This window comes from Chaetodon trifascialis, chromosome 16 (genome assembly GCF_039877785.1).
Source record: "Chaetodon trifascialis isolate fChaTrf1 chromosome 16, fChaTrf1.hap1, whole genome shotgun sequence".
Taxonomy (NCBI): Eukaryota; Metazoa; Chordata; class Actinopteri; order Chaetodontiformes; family Chaetodontidae; genus Chaetodon; species Chaetodon trifascialis.
The window spans coordinates 11,718,732-11,738,924 of record NC_092071.1 but is presented as its reverse complement, the minus strand read 5'-3'; the positions used below and the strand labels follow the sequence as shown (position 1 = coordinate 11,738,924).

At 41.9% G+C, this 20,193-nt stretch overlaps 1 protein-coding gene across 3 annotated transcripts; it reads left to right on the top strand.

The window, feature by feature from the left end:
* Positions 1-865: 865 nt before the first annotated feature.
* On the top strand, positions 866-19,782 carry LOC139344696 (periostin-like). 3 transcript variants are annotated; one of them, XM_070983039.1, is made up of 23 exons: positions 866-1,059; positions 1,799-1,897; positions 6,458-6,522; positions 6,632-6,789; positions 6,879-7,043; positions 7,149-7,295; positions 7,430-7,571; positions 9,302-9,514; positions 9,629-9,763; positions 9,919-10,067; positions 10,489-10,625; positions 11,503-11,633; positions 11,797-11,927; positions 13,053-13,155; positions 13,252-13,319; positions 13,404-13,449; positions 13,538-13,573; positions 15,696-16,076; positions 16,190-16,225; positions 18,414-18,458; positions 18,681-18,767; positions 18,863-18,898; positions 19,180-19,782. In XM_070983039.1, the coding sequence occupies exons 1-23, from the start codon at positions 941-943 to the stop codon at positions 19,233-19,235; spliced, it is 2,685 nt and encodes an 894-aa protein (XP_070839140.1). In that variant the 5' UTR covers positions 866-940; the 3' UTR covers positions 19,236-19,782. The 3 variants fall into 3 exon arrangements, with proteins under 3 accessions (XP_070839140.1, XP_070839141.1, XP_070839139.1); XM_070983040.1 differs by lacking the exons at positions 866-1,059; positions 1,799-1,897 and adding an exon at positions 5,417-6,077; XM_070983038.1 differs by lacking the exons at positions 866-1,059; positions 1,799-1,897; positions 18,414-18,458 and adding an exon at positions 5,694-6,077 and having other exon boundaries at positions 19,180-19,781.
* The last annotated feature ends 411 nt before the right edge of the window (positions 19,783-20,193 follow it).

Sequence of the window (20,193 nt, the reverse complement as noted above, 5' to 3'; positions counted from 1 at the left end):
GGGAGGATGAAGGGAGAAGAGGAGCTGGAGCACAAATGGGCAGTTCAGGGGAGGACAGGCTGGTGGAAATGATGAATCCAAGTAATAAAAGTTACAAGGAGGAGAGTGGTATCCCAGGGGACGGACGATAAAAATACAGTCAGGCTTCTGTCAAGGAAAGTGTAAACCTATTATGTACACAGATTCATCACCATGGCTCTTTGAGTCTATTTTACAGCCTTATTTTCAGCCGTATTAAAATCATTTCTTTCAACTCTTAAAGTTTATTGCCAAATGTGCCAAGGACACATATTAGAGGTGTGTGGGTGTGTGTGTGCGCCTAGGCATGAATGTTAAATACAATGACTTTTAATCACTATTACTCTTTATTCCTTTAAATGAATTTACTTGTTTCTTTGTGTGCATATTTCAACCAGCATGGGAATTGCAAGTGCGTTCTCCTCTCAAAATACTCACAAACTTAAATACATGGTAGCTTAACACACCTTTACAGGACAATCCACAGCTGAGGTCATTTTAAAGTGCAGAGCGACGTAAAGTTTGAGTTGCAGGGTGTCCTCGGTGCTCTGGGATGTGATGGTGTTAAAGAAATTCGTGAGAAATTCATGTGATAAACGGGAGGGAGGGGGAGACAATAAGCTCATGCTGGAGTCAGAGCTGGGGGGAGGATTTTGACTGAAGAGAAGGGTGTGTGAGGGTGAGAGCAGAACGTGATGGTATGGAAAAGGCAGTGAGGGAGTAAAAAGAGAGTGGGTGGGTACTGGTGTGTGCTGGAGAGAGAGACTTGTTGGTATAAAAGCTCCCTCTCTCACTCGCTTTCCCATATCTCCTGTGTATTTTTTGGGGGGGGTGTGCATTTGTGTGTGTGTGTGTGTGTGTGTGTGTTTAAAAGACAAGAGGAGTGTGCCCTTGCAGTGCAGAGGACTGATAACTCCCCAGGATGCATCAGCTGCTAGTGGTGACCTCAGTGCTTGTGGCACTCTGCTCTCTAGGGAGCGTGGATTCTTCAGCTTATGACAAGATAGTTACCCACAGTCGCATTCGGGCCAGGAAGGAAGGGTAAGGAGGCTGGGTGTGGGGGACAGGGGGTGAGGAATAGAGAGACAAGAGGAGGCATGAGGGGAGACAGAGGTGACATGCAGAATTTATGTAAACAGCAGTGTAACAGCTATTGGCTTCTTTGTTTTTAATTTAGCAGATAAATGCTGATTTTAACAATCCTCATTTGCACCTGTCTGCAGATGTGACAACAGAAATTGCATGATGAGTAAGAAAGATGACAGATGTGTCCCGATGTGAAGTGCTGATAGGTTTTATATTTGTGCTGCGCTTTAAGATGGTTTTAAATTACACAAACCACACCATCATGATTTGAGAAGCAGGTCAGGCACATTGATGAAAATATTGATTCAAGCCATAATGGAAAATTCAATAGTGTCTCTCACATTCGTTCACTCCTCTGCCGTAAATAATGTGCCTAATTTGGTGTTTGAAATCAAATGCAATTTTTCATTTAAGTTTAAGGAAGCTCATTGCTTTCTGAAACTTACTATGTGTTGTTCAGAAGTACTGTGCATTAGTAGCAGCTTCTATAAATGATGTTTTTCTGTACCTGCGTGCACCCCTCCCTGTGTCATACCTGCACTCCACAACCCTCCCGTCCTCTGCTCTCATCCCTTTTCCCTCATTTTACCCATCTCCTCCCTCTTCCACCCTCACACACATCTCGCCTCACCTGCCCTCCCTCCCACCCCTGCTTCTCACTTTCTTTGTCTCTCCCTCCTCCCTCCTTTTACAGACCCAATGTGTGTGCTCTGCAGCAGGTCCTTGGGACTAAAAAGAAGTACTTCAGCACATGCAGGAACTGGTACAAAGGCTCCATTTGCGGCAAGAAGGCGTAAGTCTTTAGTAAAAGGTTGAATGCTGAAATTATACCCAATGTGCAAATCGCTCCCAGCTTCCTCACATCCTGACAGCGGTATTTCAGAATTTCCAAACAAGTCAGATTAACATCAAGTACTTGAAGTGTCTGTCTGTGTACAAGTTCACCCTTGAACTGCCCTCCTCACCTGGTAATCTCTTTATTGTGGTTCAAATGGCAGAGGTCAGCTCTCCATGGACCTCGGTTTTCTGGACCTTCAGGCTCCTTCCGTCTAGAGTCACCTGAACCTGTCTCACTTTCTTCTCTGAGCCTGAAGATGTCTCTTTAGGGATTTTGAGCTTTAGCTAAATATATAAACACGTTTTCCTTTACAACTGGATTTCATTGTCTTGGTGTCCTACGCATGCAATCTGTGTAACTATCCCTCTTTGTCCTCATCCACCCCTCCCCTCCTCTCAAGTCTGGGCATGCTGTGTAGCCTGCAGGCTGGGGCTTCACTCTATTGTAGACTTGTGGATGCTGTAAACTGTTCTCAACAGTGATTGATGGCACACTTCCCCTCCGACACGTTTTAAGTATATGCTTTTAGTGTGCAGTTGGGTGAAAGGGGGCAGCTTTGGTTTCGCCAGATTTGAGTTCTTGACATGCGTTATTGGTTTTTAATTTGAGCCTCTAAGATGATTTTAGTCTCGCTGTCCGACAGTAGGATTTCTAGCTGCTTCAGAATTCAGTCATAAGCTATAAAAAAAGAGTTTTTGGGTTGACCAAATGTTGGGATACCGGCAAAAGAGTTGAATGGATGAGTGTTTTGTTGGTGTCCTGCAGGACATTTAGTATCAGAGGGTGTGCTGTTGGTGGATTTGAGTCTGTGGAATATTTTTGGGCGACATGATGTGCAGAATGAGTAGACATTAGAGTAAACTTGTGACATAAAGCCGCTGATGCACTGATGGAGCGTAAGGCTCGGCTGGAGCTGTTGCCTTGTAGGTGCCTGAAGTGTATTGGGAGTTTTAAAAAACTGCACACATGAACATACAAGAACACACATGCAGACACACACACCTTCTCTTTGTAATGCAATCAGCTGTAACACCTGCTGCTGTGTCAGGATAAGCCTGGAAATAAACAGATGAGAGAGAGAATGGGTGACTGAGGCCAGAAGCCAGTCATTTTCTCCCAGCGCAGTACAGCAATGGATTACACTGAGATAACATTACATAGAGACACACAATTATCAAAAAAAAGATAGTTGATATAACATGAGGGTACATAGCCAGAAGGTAATGAAGCTTTAAGGTAGTTTAATTCTCTTGGACTGCTAAAGTATGTTAAGGATACATCTCCTTTTACAAATCCCATTAAATTGTTCACTTGATTAATTTTTTTTCTTTCCTTCAGAACTTAAAACAGGTGAAGTTTAAGTTTAAGACCAAATCAACCACCGATTATACACAAATGAATCAAATATGTTGCACTACATGTATTCAAAGCGTACTCAAATTTTCTGTTAAGCAAACAGAACTCGGTATAATAATAATAATAATGTAAAAAAAATCCAAAAGCAACAGGCAAAAAAAAACTTGGCAAAGGCAGAAGAATCCTGCCTTTGTCTCTCCCTCTTGTCTGTGGTCACAGTGGGGACATTGTTCAGCAGCAGTGAAGGAAATCCACCCAGCTGTGGTTATGTCTGAGTCGTATTTGATGCTGATGAGAGATTAGGAAAGGGTGTTTAAGTGTGGTTATTTCCCTGCAGGCTGGTGTACGAACAAGCGGGCATTAAGACGAGCTTTGCGGGTGCAGCGGTTAAAGCGATACCTGGACTGAATCTCTTAGAAGCTGCTATTACAAATAACAAATCATGTTGATGTGGATTCAGCCTCCTCTTCTAATTATCTACTTTAAAGTGAAATGATACCACAAGGATTTCTTAATGCCTTAATTTTCATGAAGATCTTTTGAGGAGGTGTTGCCGGAGGTTGAGGTGGAAGCAATTTTCTTCAAAGTGATGCGCTGTAGGTGAACAGGGTGCAGAAAGCAAGTGCTTGAAATCAGTTTATCTGTAGTTAATGTCAGAGAAGTGGTGAAGCATTGGCACCCCAATCCTTACACTAAGTCCCTTCCTGTGTACATTGAAAAAAAAGCATTGGCACAGCATTCAGGAAGCCATTGGCACTGAATTAAAAAATATGAGGATGATGAGGACACAGGAGACACTGTTGATTATTATTTACATAACAGGAAAAAACTGTAATGTTTTTATCTGAAGCCGGACAACCCCACCTAGTGTGTGAGTACAGTATGTGTGTGTGTGTGTGTGTGTGTGTGTGTGTGTGTGTGTGTGTGTGTGTGTGTGTGTGTGTGTGTGTGTGTGTGTGTGTGTGTGTGTGTGTGTGTGTGTGTGTGTGTGTGCGTGCGCACACTGTGTTTGCACATCTGCTCATCTGGAAGCCACATTGAGCTGCTTCATGCAGTGACACTGCCAGAGGCCTGGTTGCAGAGCGCTGGCTGTCTCTGGTCTGCTCTGCATCCATTATCCTGTCACAGCACGGCCGGGGTGCCGTGACTTCATACCTTCCTGACAGCCAGCTGTGCATGGATATGTGTTTATTTTACATTAGAACAATTAGTGCTAAAGCAGGGAATGAGCACTATAAGCAACATGCTTATATGCGCAAAAATAGCAACTGCACAATGCTCAGTATCAACACATGCGTTTCTATAAACACACAAATACTGATTAAAGTGGATTAAAGAGGGTTTTGCAAAACATGTGAGTCATTTTAGGGAGTAAGAGGAAGAAAGTGAGTGATGTTGCTTTGTGTGTGTGTTTGAGGTGGGTCATGAGGGGAGTTTTTTCTTGCATAATATATCACTAGTGTTCATTTCTGACAGGAAAGCAAACAGTTATTTGTTTTGTAAGCGAGTCCTGTTGAGACAGCACAGAGTTCACATAGAAACTCAGTATTCATGGGAAAACAGAAAGCAGGAAACCCTAAAACTTGTCCCCAAATGCAGTGAATGTGCAAAAAGCTCTGAGCAGACCTTCCTGAGCAAACATCTTCAGCAAACACACCAAAAGCCCAAACTGGAACCCATCAAGCGCTTTGGGTTAAACCCCAATTAAACTCATTCCAGCCTCCAAAAACTCTGTGGCTGTGGATCACTGTCGAGCGTCCAATGTTGACTCACTGCTACTTTTTTTTCGCATCTTGGAAGACTTGTGATAGCTTGGGATGACTCCCAATCCGATCTCTGCATTCATTACTGCCTGATGTTCATCTGCAGTAAAATTCTGCCTGAAAATAATTAATAAATAATCAATTCCTAAATTTCACAGAGTGCTGTCCTGTGGCTCACTGTCGGTTGTCTCACGCCTCGCTCTGTCGTTCATGGCATTGCAATGAAGTCTCCTGTAATCTCCTGTTAACCATACTGAACATGGTGGTAGCAGATCCTCTCAGCTTCCTGCCAGGATGTTTCTACTTCTCTGAGCTCTGTTTTCACAAATGCTCACAAGCTATTCCTATTTCGTGGGCACAGGAAGTCAAATGTATATCAAAATTTTGTTTTTCTTGGAGACTTCCTTGGGAATTAGATTAATGGCTAAGAGAAAGTGCAGGGGGTGGGGGGCAGCGGACAGCCCTGTCTGGTTTTCATGCTAACGTACTTAAAGTATCACGATGAATATATACTGTACAGCTCTGATTTCCTGAGGAATGCAGTCGCCGCGAGTCTCCATCAAGTTTCTGAGACTATACTTTTGTGTTTGATTAATTTGACAGCCTGCAGAAATGCTCTTTACATGTTTTATTCAGCAGTTATTCTGAGGTGAGATAAAATAGTTTGGGAATGTTTATCTAGAGGCTTGCTAACTGATCTTTTTTTATTTGCTGGCTTTATTGCTGCTGTATGAGATATTGGAAATGATGTTGTCTGACTCACTTGAAGCAAGTGTCTCGAATGGGCTAGTCTTTCTGTCTGAGTCCCGTCCAGCTTTTCTCCATGATTGGCTTGGAGTCGTGCGCTCTGTTCCAGTTTTCTTGTGGAAGTGTTTAATGTGCCACTTTCATGTTAATGGTGTTTTCTCGTCTTTTTTTATTCCCCTTGACTTGATTGCTTTTTTTGGATGTTTTGTCATAACTTCTTCTGCTCTGACTCTCAAACGTGCTTTGCCCAATTATGGATTTGTTATTTGGTGAGTAAGTCCCCCTCTTTACTGCCCTGTCTCAAATGTCATCACTGCTTTCAATCCAAGAGTTCGTCATTCTCTCCCATCACAGCGCCAGAGGTTGTTTTTCTTCCTCTCAGATGTTAATTGTGCTAAGTTGCTCGGCAAGTTTCTTTTGTTTTGTCAACTTGCCTTCCATTCATATCCCATCTTTCCATGTTTTATTCAGTTATTTATTTCTTTTTTGCCGTTGAAACAGCTATGAATCATTATAACATACAGCTCACTGACTGTATGTCCTCCAACATCATACAAATGATTCATTTTTCAATATTAGTTCATTTGCTTGAATGCCAATAATTCATGTTTTTATACTAATACACTTCTTCTTTTTTTTTTTTTGGAAGTGTGGTCCTTTATGAGTGCTGCCCGGGGTACATGAAGCTGGAGGGCATGAGAGGATGCCCTGCAGGTAGGTGGCTCTTAGTCTATCTGGTCTTTTAGTGTTTTTATTATATCCAATCTCTGAAATTTCAATTAATTGGTACCATTCAACTAGTCTGTTTCTGCTTTCCCCCCAGTGGCTCCCATTGATAATGTGTATGGTACGCTGGGGCTCGTAAAGTCTACAACCACACAGCAATACGCTGACATGTCAAAGCTGAGAGAGGAAATTGAAGGCAAAGGCTCCTTCACCATGTTTGCACCAAGCAATGAAGCGTGGGATCTGCTGGACCCGGTAAGTAGAAAAGAGGTTTAGAGCTTTTCAAGGGGAATGTAGATGAATGCAATCACTCACACATTTACTTAATATTGTGGTTTTCCCAGAGCGTACGGTCTGCGCTGGTGAGCAACGTGAACATCGAGCTGTACAACGCTCTTCACTTCCACATGGTGAACCACCGTCTTATGACCAAAGACATGAAGAACGACATGACTGTCACTTCCATGTACAATGACCTAGGGCTGTACATTAACCACTACTCAAATGGGGTCAGTTTATCCACACAAAATTGCATGAATCCATGGCTGAATTATTCCTATAAAAAGACGTCTGACTCGAATGATGGCTTATTATAAAATGTCCTCTCTGTGAAGATTGTGACAGTGAACTGTGCCAGGATCATCCATGGTAACCAGATGGCCACAAATGGTGTGGTGCATGTCATTGATCGGGTCATCGGCGCTGTGGGCAGCACCATCAAGGAAGTCCTGGATGTCAAGGATGAGCTCTCCTCCTTCAACGTATGTAAATCGAGCAACACTCTAAGCTGAAAGTTGTGACAAAGCCAACATTAAAACTAATGTGCTTGAAGTGGAAAGAGTGTAAAAATACTCGTAACTGGTTTAAAAATAGTATTAATTGACTCGTTACTCAGGCTGCTGTCTTGGCTTCTGGTATGATGGACAAGCTGGACCAGCCTGGCCACTATACTCTGTTTGCTCCCACTGATGAAGCCTTTGACAAACTGAGTCCAGGCTACCTGGAGCGCATCATGGAAGACAAGGCTGTTATTGCAGGTACATTGCACATGTGATACACTCATGATGATGTAAACTGCTTGCAAACCATGTCATCATTGATTTTGGTATGCAGAGGTTTGGAGCACTTACAGTAAATATCTTGCTGGCTTAAAATGGGATGGCTCTTGGAACAACAGTGTCGGCGTGCCTGGTATTAAAATGGGATCTGTATCCGGATACGTCATTGGGATTATAAACGAGCCAGTCTTGCATTTGCGTTTACACCTGATACTGTTAATGCATTCTCATTTTCCTCAGTGAGATCAGAGCAAAACCTGCAAGTGAGTAATTTGAGGTTGTGGCAAATCAGCCCCAGACTCCCTGAAACATCACAGTTTTGCGAGTTGGTGAGTTGGGGGAAACTTAAGAAACTTTGTGAATCACAAATTCTTAATTATTTTTCCCTCTTGTCAGTTTGGCAGATGTAATACATTAAATTGTTCCTGTCTTTGTGTGAAAAATATGCTATTAGTTTGTCCTGGCATGTTGCAGTACTGGCCTGTAGGCTAATCTATGACTAGTTAAATTATATGCCTTGTTAACAGCAGATCGGGTGCACAGATGTACACCATCTCACACACACACACACACACACACACACACACACACACACACAGTTATTTCTTGCTGCGTATCATTTATTTCCCACCTGTGTGGGTTTCATTTTTCACGCAGCTCTGTTGAATAATGCATCTTTTGGTGTTTTCATGACACATAACCAGTAATTACAAGTGTGTCTCTTTCGGGCTTCTGTTTTATGTTAGCGAAAAGCAAATATCTGTATGCTTTGTACAGATGTCAGCACATGTACGGCCTGTGTTTATACCTGAGGTAGGTGTAACACAGACAGATTCAATCACGTTCTGATCACGGCATGCGTTTTCTGTTATACGTGTTACATGATAATGGGTTTGGATGTAGATCCCATTTTAATACCAGGTGGGTCTTTGACTCCCCTTACTCCTAGTACGGCATCACAGAGCTGCTAACATAGCTGTATAGCTGTATAGCTCATAGCTGTATTCCCACCAAAATCATGTCTAAACTGCTCCTCAAATAAAGGAGTAGGTACACACTGACACACACAAGCATGTCCACAAACCACACACCGAAAGTTGGAAATTCAAGTCTCCACAGTGGCAGCTTATCTGCTTAATTGCTGACCCGTCAGGAACCGCTATAAGCATGAAGCCAGTTTGCGGTGTCCTCGGCGACTGGCTCCCTCTGGGAATGCAGAATGACCTCAGACAAATTCTCAGACATTTGGCAAATATGCTTTGCTGACCAACCATGTTGGAACAGCTTCCAAAGTAAAGATGATATGGAGCCTTGTTTCAACAAGGGAAGGAGTAATTTGGCCCACTGTACGGCACTAATTGTAGTTGAGTTTTGCGGCTTTGGAGAGATTTTTAATGTTGTCATTGCATTGCTTTAGCAGGCCACTTTTGCTTGCGTAATTTGACAGTTGGACTCAGTTGGAGGTGTAATTCCATATGTCAATGTCGACAGAAGTGCATAAATATTTCTAAAAGAGCTGACAGAATACGCATGTGTGTCAATGTGCATGTGTTTTGAGTAATGATCCCGCCTGTGAACCCTGGACTGTGTAACCAGATCGCAAAAATAACTACAGGCAACCCACAAAGTCTATAAAAGTGTGAAATCTGATCAGACCTTTTCTATTTCTCTCCCCTTATCTCTCTCTCACGCTTCACCCGCCTACTCAGCACTGGTGAAATACCACCTGCTGACCAGCGTCCAGTGTTCAGAAGCTATCATGGCAGGGTCAGCCTACGAGACCGCAGAGGGCAGCACCATAGAGATCGGCTGTGATGGCGACAGCCTGACAGTCAACGGCATCAAGATGGTGCTGAAGAAGGACATCGTCACCACCAATGGCGTCATCCACCTCATCGACCAGGTGCTCATTCCTGACTCAGGTAAAACACATCATGATTTTCCATCCAATTTCTCCAGCAACATTTGGTCAAATGACTTTGCCACATTGTTTTTCTGTGATCACCAACATGTCTTGTTTACATGATTCATACCAGCCAAGGAAGGGATGGAGCTGATGGGAAGCTCCCAGAGCACTTTCAGTGACATGGTGTCCGAACTGGGTTTAGCCGCTGCCATGGGTCCAAAGACAGAGTACACGCTCCTTGCTCCTGTCAACGCTGCCTTCACTAGTGAGTTGAACTCCACAACGGTTCTTGTGGGCATCATTTCAAACTTTTCTCCGCTTAGACTTTTTAAGGAACACCCAGAAGGAAATGTTTTATCAGGACCGGCATCTATTATTTCTCAAGTCATTTTAAATCTCTAACTTTTCTCTGTTTATCAGAAGAAGTGATGACAACGGACCAGAGCCGTCTGAGAACCATTTTGGAAAACCACATCTTGAAACTGAAAATAAAACTCAGTGAGCTCTACAACGGACAGCTGCTGGAAACGCTGGCTGGCCAACTGCTCCGAGTCTTCATTTACCGCACTGTGAGAGCTATGCGTGTGTTTGTGTGTGTATTGTTGCACCAGAGAGTCAAACAGCATCAGGAAGGAATGGGAAAAAAAGATAAATAAGAACTGACAGAAAGACGATGGAGAGTGTCAGCTTCCATAGTGGGAATCTGAAAACCATTACTGGGCTGCTTACCAAGCGTTAACATGATTTTGCTGTATTTCAACTGTAAACAAATGCCATAAACAGCTAATTAGCCCAGCTCTTGGCAGATGAAGTGTGTTTCTGCTCTGGTGGTTCAGATATTAGAAACAGCTGCTGTAATTTGTTGACAGAAATTCTTTTTGATTGACTGCAATTAAACAGGACAGTGTGACAAGCTAAGCTAAAGAGTTTCCAGATTTTTACAGTGACTTTTAGACCTGTAACCCTGCTCTCTGAATATGTGTTTGTTAGGCTGTGTGCATAGAAAATTCATGCATGGTGCGTGGCAGTAAAGAAGGAAGCAATAGCGCCCTCCATGTTATGAGGTCCCTCATCAAACCTGCAGAGAAAACAATGTACGAGTACCTGATTGCTGACGGACGGTTCAAGTAAGAATTACTTCTTCTTTTATGTTTTTTTGTTTTGTTTTGTTTTGTTTTGTTTTGTTTTGTTTTGTTTTGTTTTGTTTTGTTTTTTTGCTGTGCATCTGTTTGCATTAATTATCAATCAGACCATTTTAGTCACTCACTGTCCGCCGATGACTGCTGTCTTTACAGTAATTGACCAAGACAACCTTGGGAAATGAAGGAAAATTCAACGTGCTATTATCCTGTAGTTTCCACTTGTGACCACAGTGGCCACTGTGGAGTAAAAGATCTCTATATATACACTTGCGGTGACGTGCACTTATTTTTGAAAGGCAGTTTGCCATAACCACATCACAATGGATGTGATCTCAGACAGGAAAAGTGAGAAATTGAGTTGTGATGTAAAGAGAACATTACCATCTTCACCATAAAATAAAATGTTATTGGCAATGCTTAACCATGCACATGTCACAGTTTCTGGCTCCGTGACAGATATTGGCACCCGTAGAGGCTGATAATGAAAAATTCAGGAGGCAGATGTGTCACTCAATGGGACCACACAGGCGCACAAGTGTAACACAAATCCCAGCCTGAACTCCATCATATTGCATCACCAAAACCATAATCCTCCTGTCTAAAGTGAGCAACACACAAACGTTTTTTGGTCCAAATGTAACATATACTGTTATATGGTCTCTTCACAGCACATAACTCTTTGCACCATTATAGTTTGCAATGCTCTCCTTCTGGTTTCCTCCTATGTGCAGTCTGAAACCCATTAGATAGGCTGCCTCAAAATGTCTACACTTTGTTTCTTATTTCAGCCTTTGTGGAATGTAAAACCTGTGTGAATTGATGACTTTCTTGTTTGCTTTCTTTTATTCTATTTGAAATGTAGGATTTTCCTGTCGCTGATGGAGACAGCTGGTCTGACTGATTTGCTGAAGCAGGAAGGCTCCTACACCATCTTTGCACCAACTGACGAGGCCTTTGATGGTCTCAGTAAAGAGGACTTTGCTCTGCTCAAAAGTGAGTTCTCCAGTGAAATGAACACATATCCACATCCTTTCATCACATCTCCCTCTTGAAGACTTGGACTTTAAAGTTATATAATGCAGGGATGCAAGTATCAAGAACGCTAGCTCTCCGCTACAGCATGATTACCATGTTCGCCTTGTGTTGTCACTGACAGGTGATCTGAATGCTCTGAGGATTATTCTGCTGTACCACTTCAGTAATGGCATCTTCATCAATGGAGGATTAGAGGGAGGAGTAACCAATCTGCTCAAAACACTTCAAGGCAACAACCTGCAAGTTCTGTCTGTATGTACAATCAGCCGTCCTTTCATTTGTGTCCTCAGAAACAAAAACGCAGGACTGATTTCCTGAATCTTTCTACTATTTCTGCACCAACAGATGCATGAGCGCATGCAACCATGATTATACCCCACAAAGTAGTTAACTGGAGGCTATATTTCAATTCTTATCCACTTTTGATTAAAAAAGGAAGGAAAGATCCAGTTGAAGAAGAAGCAGAGGACAGCAGAGACAATATCCAAGGGTTGATTGTCCTTATAAGAGCATATTTATATTACTTAATCAGGTTTTGAATGACCACACGTAAACACATTTTTTCCCTTTTCTCAGAGCCTCCATTGTGAGACCTAAATCCAGTCTTTCCCCACGTTCTCTTTCAAACAATAGCATCAAAGAGCCAGTGCTAATCTGTTACTTCAAAGGTGGATATCACTGGAGAAAGGCCAGAACTAATAAATCCTGGCTGCCTGTCATTTCCATCAGCACCCACTCTTTGCATTCGCCCACCGCTCCACCTGTCTTTTCTCTGTCTGCTTGCTCTTGCTTGTCAGTCGTCGTGTCGGCTTTATCATATCACCCATTGCCTCAATTCAGCCCTCCCTATCCCTCCTATCATGCTATCAGGTTATCAGCCAAGGTTTCATATCAGGCCTACAGGGCTTCCTTAACGGACACAGGAAAGATTGTTTGACATAATTCACCCACAGTGGGGACAGTGATTCATGGAAATCTGTGGTTAGGTTTTCAAAAACTGGACTAAGGCTGAAATGTTAACGAGTGGGTGAGAGGAAGCAGAGGAGAAGGGAAACCTATCCCTTACTTACTCAGCATGTCCCCCTTCAGTCACCTCCACGGAGATGATTAAATTGCAGGAAATTAATCATGAAATGGAATTCCCAGAGCTCACATCCGACAGTGGAACAGACTGTCTGGGATTCCCATTAAGTCACACCCCACCTCAAACCCTCTCGTGTCAAACTATTTTAATAAAGTGTAAATGTGTAAATGTCTTGCACAATATCCGTGCATTTACTCTTAAAGGCAATTGTTGGCTGAGCTCACAAAATAAGAATGTGTATATTGAAGCCCTTGAAAAACGAGTATGCATACATTATTTCCTGCTTGTTCCAGGTAAACAACTCTATTCATGTCAACTCTGTGGATGTGCCGGACAGTGACCTGATGGCAACAAACGGTGTGATCCACGTGGTGAAGAATGTTCTCTATCCCGCGGGTGAGAGCAGACTACATTCTTAGACATTCATGCAATGTGCACTCTGTGTTTTCATGCATTGTGTTATGTTCTTCTGATGCTGTATATTACTTACAGACCTTCCTGTGGGCCGCCAGGACCTCCTGGTCCTCCTGAAGAAGCTGATTAAGTACATCCAGATAAAGGTAGAGAAAGAGAAACTATTCATACGTATGAATATGCATAGATCAAAAAGAGGTTTTCATTCTGTTTTGCTTTCTGTTCTTTAGTTTGTTTATGGATTTTCTTACGCTGAGATCCCACTGACCTTCCTCAGTAAGTTTCCTGAATGCCACTCTAACTGTATGACGTGTGAATATTATTGCATCTGCAACAACTTAAAAGTACTTGTGTTACTTCACAGAGAGGACCATCACAACTACACATTACTTTGAAACAGGTGAGATCGCTGTTACTAACCACATGACTTAAAGTTTTGAACCTGTCATGGTCATACAATAGATTTGTCATCAGTGGTGATTTAAAAGGCACGACTGCCTTAGTTACTCATTCATGTTCTTTGTTGAAAAATGAGCCTCTGTTCTTAAAGCGAAATCCAACCTGCAGCCACATGCACATTACATGCATATCATCGCTCCATTGAGGTTTCTTCCATTGTACCTCTTGTGATTATCCACTCCCACTGTTGCTTAAGTCCTCTTGGACCTCTTGGCATATTTAATCAGCTCCTTTAGGGATAAGGTAATTAGGCTGTCAAAGCATAATAGGGTCAGAGACCATAGAGGACTCTTGGATGTTGTTCATGCACTTGGGCTGAGTCCAGTGCTCTTCCACACAGATGTGAGCATGTCTTGATGTATTGGGTAACATAGGAGAGACAGAGTCCAACCCTTTAAACGTAATGAGGCACATTATATGGACTATAGAGCTGAAGCTCTGGACCTCCAGAGGATTCAATTTTTAGGTTGCTATAAACTTATGGAAATGGGTTATATTTAATAAAGCTGTTAGAATTTCTATTTTCCACTATATTTGGCAGTGTCTTAATAGTTTTCATGCTCTACGTCCTCGGTCTTTCATCAAACAAAAGAATGTGAAAAGGAAAATCACTCTTTGCTTACAAGTAGGCATCGTTTTGTTTTATTGCCTCAGAAGAAGAAAAGATTGCTGCTGCTGAAGAGGCTCTGTTTACATGTTTTTTAAAGAGAGGCAGAAAGAGTGAGAAAATGAGAAATTAACAAGGACACAGAGGGCAGCTGCAGATTTATTGCACCATTTATAGTGCAGTTTTTCATGAGATTGAGCAACTTCAGTAGGAGTTCTAAAAGTACAGACACTGTGCTGTGATACCATCTGATATATATTATTAAATTGCATAATGAATTCCTGAGGATGTGATTCATGGGTTAACCTTCCTGAATAGGAAGAGTGGCTCATCTTGGTAAAGCAAACAAATTATTCCTTAGGGTCTTGAATCAAAATGGCATCGGCTTTAATTCCAAGAAGTTGTAGTTTTGATCTACAGGAAGAAATAAAACCTGCATATGAACAATAAATTACGCATATGGTCGTAAAACACACACTCTCACTTTTGCGCACACACAATTATAAATGGCATCATCATATCATCTACTGTTTAGTTCATGGATGGAATAATCTATCTTGCAGGTCATGTGTGTCTTTATAGTTGTATATATTCACGAAGTAGAGCAGCCACAGTTTTAAGCATAAATGACCAAAATCTGTTAATAACTTGTCTGAAAGACAGACATGTGTCTGGCTCTGATTACCAGGCCAGGCAACGCTTCACGGGGCCTCAGGCCAAAGATTAATAGCTCACTGATACAAACACACATCTGTCAGCTTTCATCTCTTCAGAACTCATATGAAAACTGTCACATTAAAAAGTCATCACTCAGACGCAGAAAATATAGAAGAAGTGAAAGAATGTCCCTGGCTAAAGTTTCTGTTGAAGCTGATTCAAAGAGGAGTTGTAGGGCTTTACAGACCGGCTCCATATGGGAATTCACTGACAGGAGAAAAATATGTTAAAGGATTAAGTCACATGTCACATTTTCTCATTTTCAAATCAGTAGACAAGATTCTTCAAGTGAATGTTAGAATATAACCATGTCTGTAATGTGATGCTTCAAACTCAATACAGAGGAGAAAATTAAATCTGTCCATTGGTTCAGCTCACAGACTGTAACAGCTATTAAAGCCTCTCTTTTTTCACTGATGCAATCTAAAATCCTTCACACATCAACTCTATTTGTTTTGCATTATTTGATCCTCCGGCCTCCTTCTTCACGCATTCAAGAAGAAAAATGTAGGTATTCTGTTTAGCTATGTTAGCTAGTTTGCTCAGTTTGCTGTGCAGCAATCTGTCCTATTAGCTGAATGAGCCCTGGAGAGTCAGGAGCCAAACTGAGCAACACCGTAAACCACAATCAATATCTGCACTAGCTGTCTGCATCTATATGCAGAAACAAATAGCACTCTTCTTCTCATTGAGAATGAGGACTTTTAAGGGTGTTCATGTGACCTCTCCCTCTCTACAGTTCCTGATGTAACAAAGGTGACCAGGGTCATCGAGGGGCAGCCATCCATCACCACAGTAACAAGAGTCATCGAGACAGAGCCAACCGTCACTAAGGTTGTTGTCGAGGGGGAGCCGGTGATCACCAAAGTCACCAGGGTCATCGAGGGAGAGCCTTCGATCACCAAAGTCACCAGGGTCATCGAGGGAGAGCCTTCAATCACAAAAGTTACCAGGGTCATCGAGGGAGAGCCCTCGGTTACAAAAGTAACCAGGGTCATCGAGGGAGAGCCCTCGGTTACAAAAGTAACCAGGGTGGTGGAGGGAGATCCTTCATTCACAAAAGTAACCAGAGTTATTGAAGGTCAGCCTTCCATTACCAAGGTTACAAGAGTTATTGGAGGTAAGGTCCTGAAAATTTTAGAAAGTGTAAGTCATTCATGTTAATAACTTAAAGTGAGTAATGTGAGTCTGGAGGTTTCATCAAAGATTTGTTGACACATTTTTATAATGCAGGTGGAGATCGTGGTGGAGATGGAAAGACTGTCGGAGGTTAGTTTCGCTTTAGCCTTGGTGTATGATAGTGTAGCTCTCAGGACTTTCATGCATCTTCTAACAACTCTTTTAACAAATGCTTCCATGTTGACCTCAGATGACTGAGCATCATGTGTGAATTTCATTTCACATTGCATTTCAAATTTACTTAGTGATCATCAAATAAGTCATCAGACACATTTTTCATGGTGGCACCATTTAAGCTTTAAAGGCAACTTTTCCATGTCAGTTGTTAATTTGTAGATTAAATGTATTTGGAAATTAAAACCATTTTCAAATACTGTACCTACCCACGCTCAACATAAGACCAGTAATATAAGTCTCTAGCATAGTGGCGAACTAGCCAAAAGTCACGAGTATAGTGATTTGTTTTTGTTTTGTTTTGTTTTTTGCGGGGGGGGGTTCCAGCTATTTCTTTAAGGCTTGGCTTACCACTGGTAATTCAAAGACAAACCAAAAACCCAGCTGGTTTATGTCCTGCGCTGTTGCGTTTGGCTAAGAGCCAGTTGCTGTTTCAGCTTGTCTTTTCAGTTTCTCAACTGCTTGATCAAAATTAAGTATCGGCTTGTAAAATTAAGCATCTGCTGTCCATCTGACTGGAACAACAAAGGCAATCTATTATGTCAAACTAGTTAACATTTCTGAAGTCATTTTCACTATTAGCTAGTTTGCCACAAATCAAAAGGGCTATGATCAACTAAAGGAAGTGACATCATGGCTTAATTATTACCCCACAAATACAAAAAAGGGTTAGGGCTGGGGTAGAAGCAATGTATGTTCACCTCCGCACTGGCTGCTGATGAAGATAAGCAAAGTCAGATTTATCCAAGCAGATCTTGCAAAGGCAACTGGACCCATCTATCCAGGTAAAAAAAAAAAAGTCCAAAAGTTAAGGGTACCACGACCAATCACCCAATTATTGAAACCATCTTGAAGGAAAACATTTCAATTTCATTTCGTTTGCTGTTCTATTTTCTAAGGCCAAACAGTCTGACTTACCTCTATCTTCATCACAGTCTGGCTCATGAAGTAGGACAGTCAAAGAAAGACAGAGCCGATAAATGTTTAGTCAGAGCAGTTATGTTGCTTCCTGGCCAACCCGTTCTCATTCCAAACTCGTCACGTGTGGACGCTTGGTCTGGACCCCTTGGTCTCTTTTTAAAACAATTAGTTCTGCTGTAGTATCATTTTTCAATGTTCATGGCCGATAGACTTCTATAGCCAGTCTGTTCTCACTCCCAACACACCAAATGACATAGTATTAAGATGGCGAAAAGTCCACATATGGTGGGGCGTGGAGGGTTGGGGTGGATGGATGGACCTTATTTTGAATGTCTGATATTACATACTGATCCTGCACGTGCAAAACTGGTGCTAGAGGGGTACTCAGAGCGTCATAGTTTGAACCCAAGGGCCACTGACCAAGCATCCATATGCGACGAGCTGGGAAGGAGGGAAACGTGCTATAGACAACTCTGTGTTGAACACTATGTCCCTCAGGATTATACAGTATATTATGCCAAGCTTTGGCCAGCCACCATTGAAAACATCACAAGCTCATTCTGGTTTATGATGTTTGTTAAGGCTTGCTAATGATGCTACAGAGGAAGGAGGTTGACTTTTAGGACCCATTTCCTGGTTAGGCACGCTTAGCTACATAAATATAGCGCAAAGTTTTTGCACAAGTTCTTCAAATTTCCATGGTGCACCATGATTTGGATGTCTGTCCATCTCACCACTTATCTATATGATTTAATCTCTGTCAGTGTTCTTGTCATTTCGGCAGGAATCCCACTTTTACCCATTCTCTGCTTAATGCAGCTGTGATGTGTATGTGTGAGCAGTGTGCAAATATAATGTGCCATTTTTGGGGCTACAACTTTGTGCTACAACTGCTTCACTGGTGCCTTGCAGCTTAGTTTGTGGGCTAAGAAAAAGAATTTGCTCTCTTTTTCTGACCTGAGTGCCCCCCTGCACACCTGTACTTCACACCCTGTGCATTTGTGTGCAAGCGTGTGTGTGTGCGCTCATGAATACTGCACATGTGTGCTTGACTTTTTGTTGGCGGTGGCGGAGGAGGTGTTTTATCGGCTGTATGTACCTGTCAGTCTGTCCATCTGTCAGTCAGTACAGTTGCTAAGTCATTAAATGACTTTCAACACCCTTCTCCGCTGCCCGTCTGAAGGTGGATCCAGATACACCACGGAGAACGAACCTTATATCATTGAGGGTATGGTCTCCATACACGAACTCTTTATATCAAACAGGTTTCTGTCATATGTTTGTGTCCTTTCCGCCTTGAAATAATCATGTGATGTGTATTCATTGATAAATGGTTACTTCAAGGCGGAAAAGAGAATGTAATGTATTTTTAAAACTCCATACATGATTCTGGATATGAGGCACAATTGTTCTGCATTTTCAATCTAAAGGTTTTGTTTTCAACATTCAGGCCCAGACTTCTCTAAGATAACCACCATCCACAGCAACCCAAATCTGATCGATGAGGAATCTGAGAGAATTACCAAAATCATTCAAGGTGAATGCTCATAACTGCAGATCGGCACAGATTTCACATAAAACTTGCACGTGTGCCCAAATGCATTGACTGTCTGTGTCGTCTCTGTTTTGCAGAGGGAGGTAGATTCGCTGGTGCCAGGAAAGCTCCAGGTAAGAGCATAGTTAGCTCATGACGCATTCATCAACAGAAATGTTGGATCGGGCTAAAAAGAGTTTGCCAAAAACCACATAATCACTGCGGGAACATATGCATAGCAAAGGCCAGCTGTCTATCTTACGACTGTTAGATTTTCCTTTCGCTCCTGCAGTATTTTTTCTTTCCATTATCTTCCTTTGAGTGCTTCCACCTATTCTTCACATCTTTCCTCCATGATATTTATTTATTTTTTGCTACTCTTATTCAGTCAAACCTCCAATTCTCTCATTTACAGTTGGAATGAGGAGGAGAGCAAGGCTGGTCAGGCGTCACCATAAGCCAAGGGAGTGAATCCAGCAGAGAGGAAACACCTTCGGGCTCACAGCAGAGACTGAATGCATCTCCAGTGCTCCTGGTTGAGCGCTGAAGGGTTGAAAAACTGTGGACCAATAGAGAGATCGAATCAGTCTAACTATTCCTTTGTTCAAACCCCCAATAAGGATGATTGTCTACTCCACCATCTGAACCATACTGTATGTGATAGGCATGATGTGTAATAGCAATGCAATGAAATTAGAATACCCTTCATGTAAGTAATGTCAGTATGAAAGGGAGACCTGAACCTTTGACGTGGGGTAGATGGTGGGTAAGGTGAGATATATTCTACCACTGAGAGACTTTTTTTTTTAAAGGTTTGCTTTTTTTTTATTATGTCATGTTGTAAACAGATGGCTTGGGGGAGATTTTTGTATGCTTTTTATGGTGCTTGCATTCTGTACGATGGATGCATTTTATTGAAAATGAAAAATGAAACCATGTCAAACTGTTTTACTACCATTAGATGTGTACTGTACCTCTGTAAATTATCACATGGTAATAAAAAACACATTGAATTTTTATACAGTTCAGTCATTCTTGACAGCTTCCAGGACTGCTTTTACTCCACTAAACTGAAATGTTTCATGCAGTTGAATGTGAGCTTTACTTGTGTATGTCCTTGTACAGCCAGGCTTCACCATCACATATTTGTTTTTACCTCAAAAACAAAGCATCAATTAAATGTGCATAGGGACTTCAGAATGCTAATTTTCTTAAATTTATTTTTTAGATTCTAATGTCACCCTTTCATATTGTTACCTGCCTCAATAATACTGAAATATGAGGCATGGCTGTTGCAGCGCGTTAAAAGAAATAGTCTTCCACAACCTTGTTTCAGAAAAAGTTGGGACCTGTATAAAACATAAATAAGAACAGAATGTGATGATTTGCAAAACATTGAAACCCCATATTTAATTTAAAATAGCAGAGA

Excerpts from the sequence above, each read along its gene's own strand:
- LOC139344696 (XM_070983040.1), top strand. The coding sequence starts at position 5,806 with ATGATGTTGTCTGACTCACTTGAAGCAAGTGTCTCGAATGGGCTAGTC. Across the intron at positions 9,515-9,628 it reads GGTGCTCATTCCTGACTCAG|CCAAGGAAGGGATGGAGCTG; the intron begins GTAAAACACATC and ends GATTCATACCAG. Across the intron at positions 16,077-16,189 it reads GGTTACAAGAGTTATTGGAG|GTGGAGATCGTGGTGGAGAT; the intron begins GTAAGGTCCTGA and ends TTTATAATGCAG.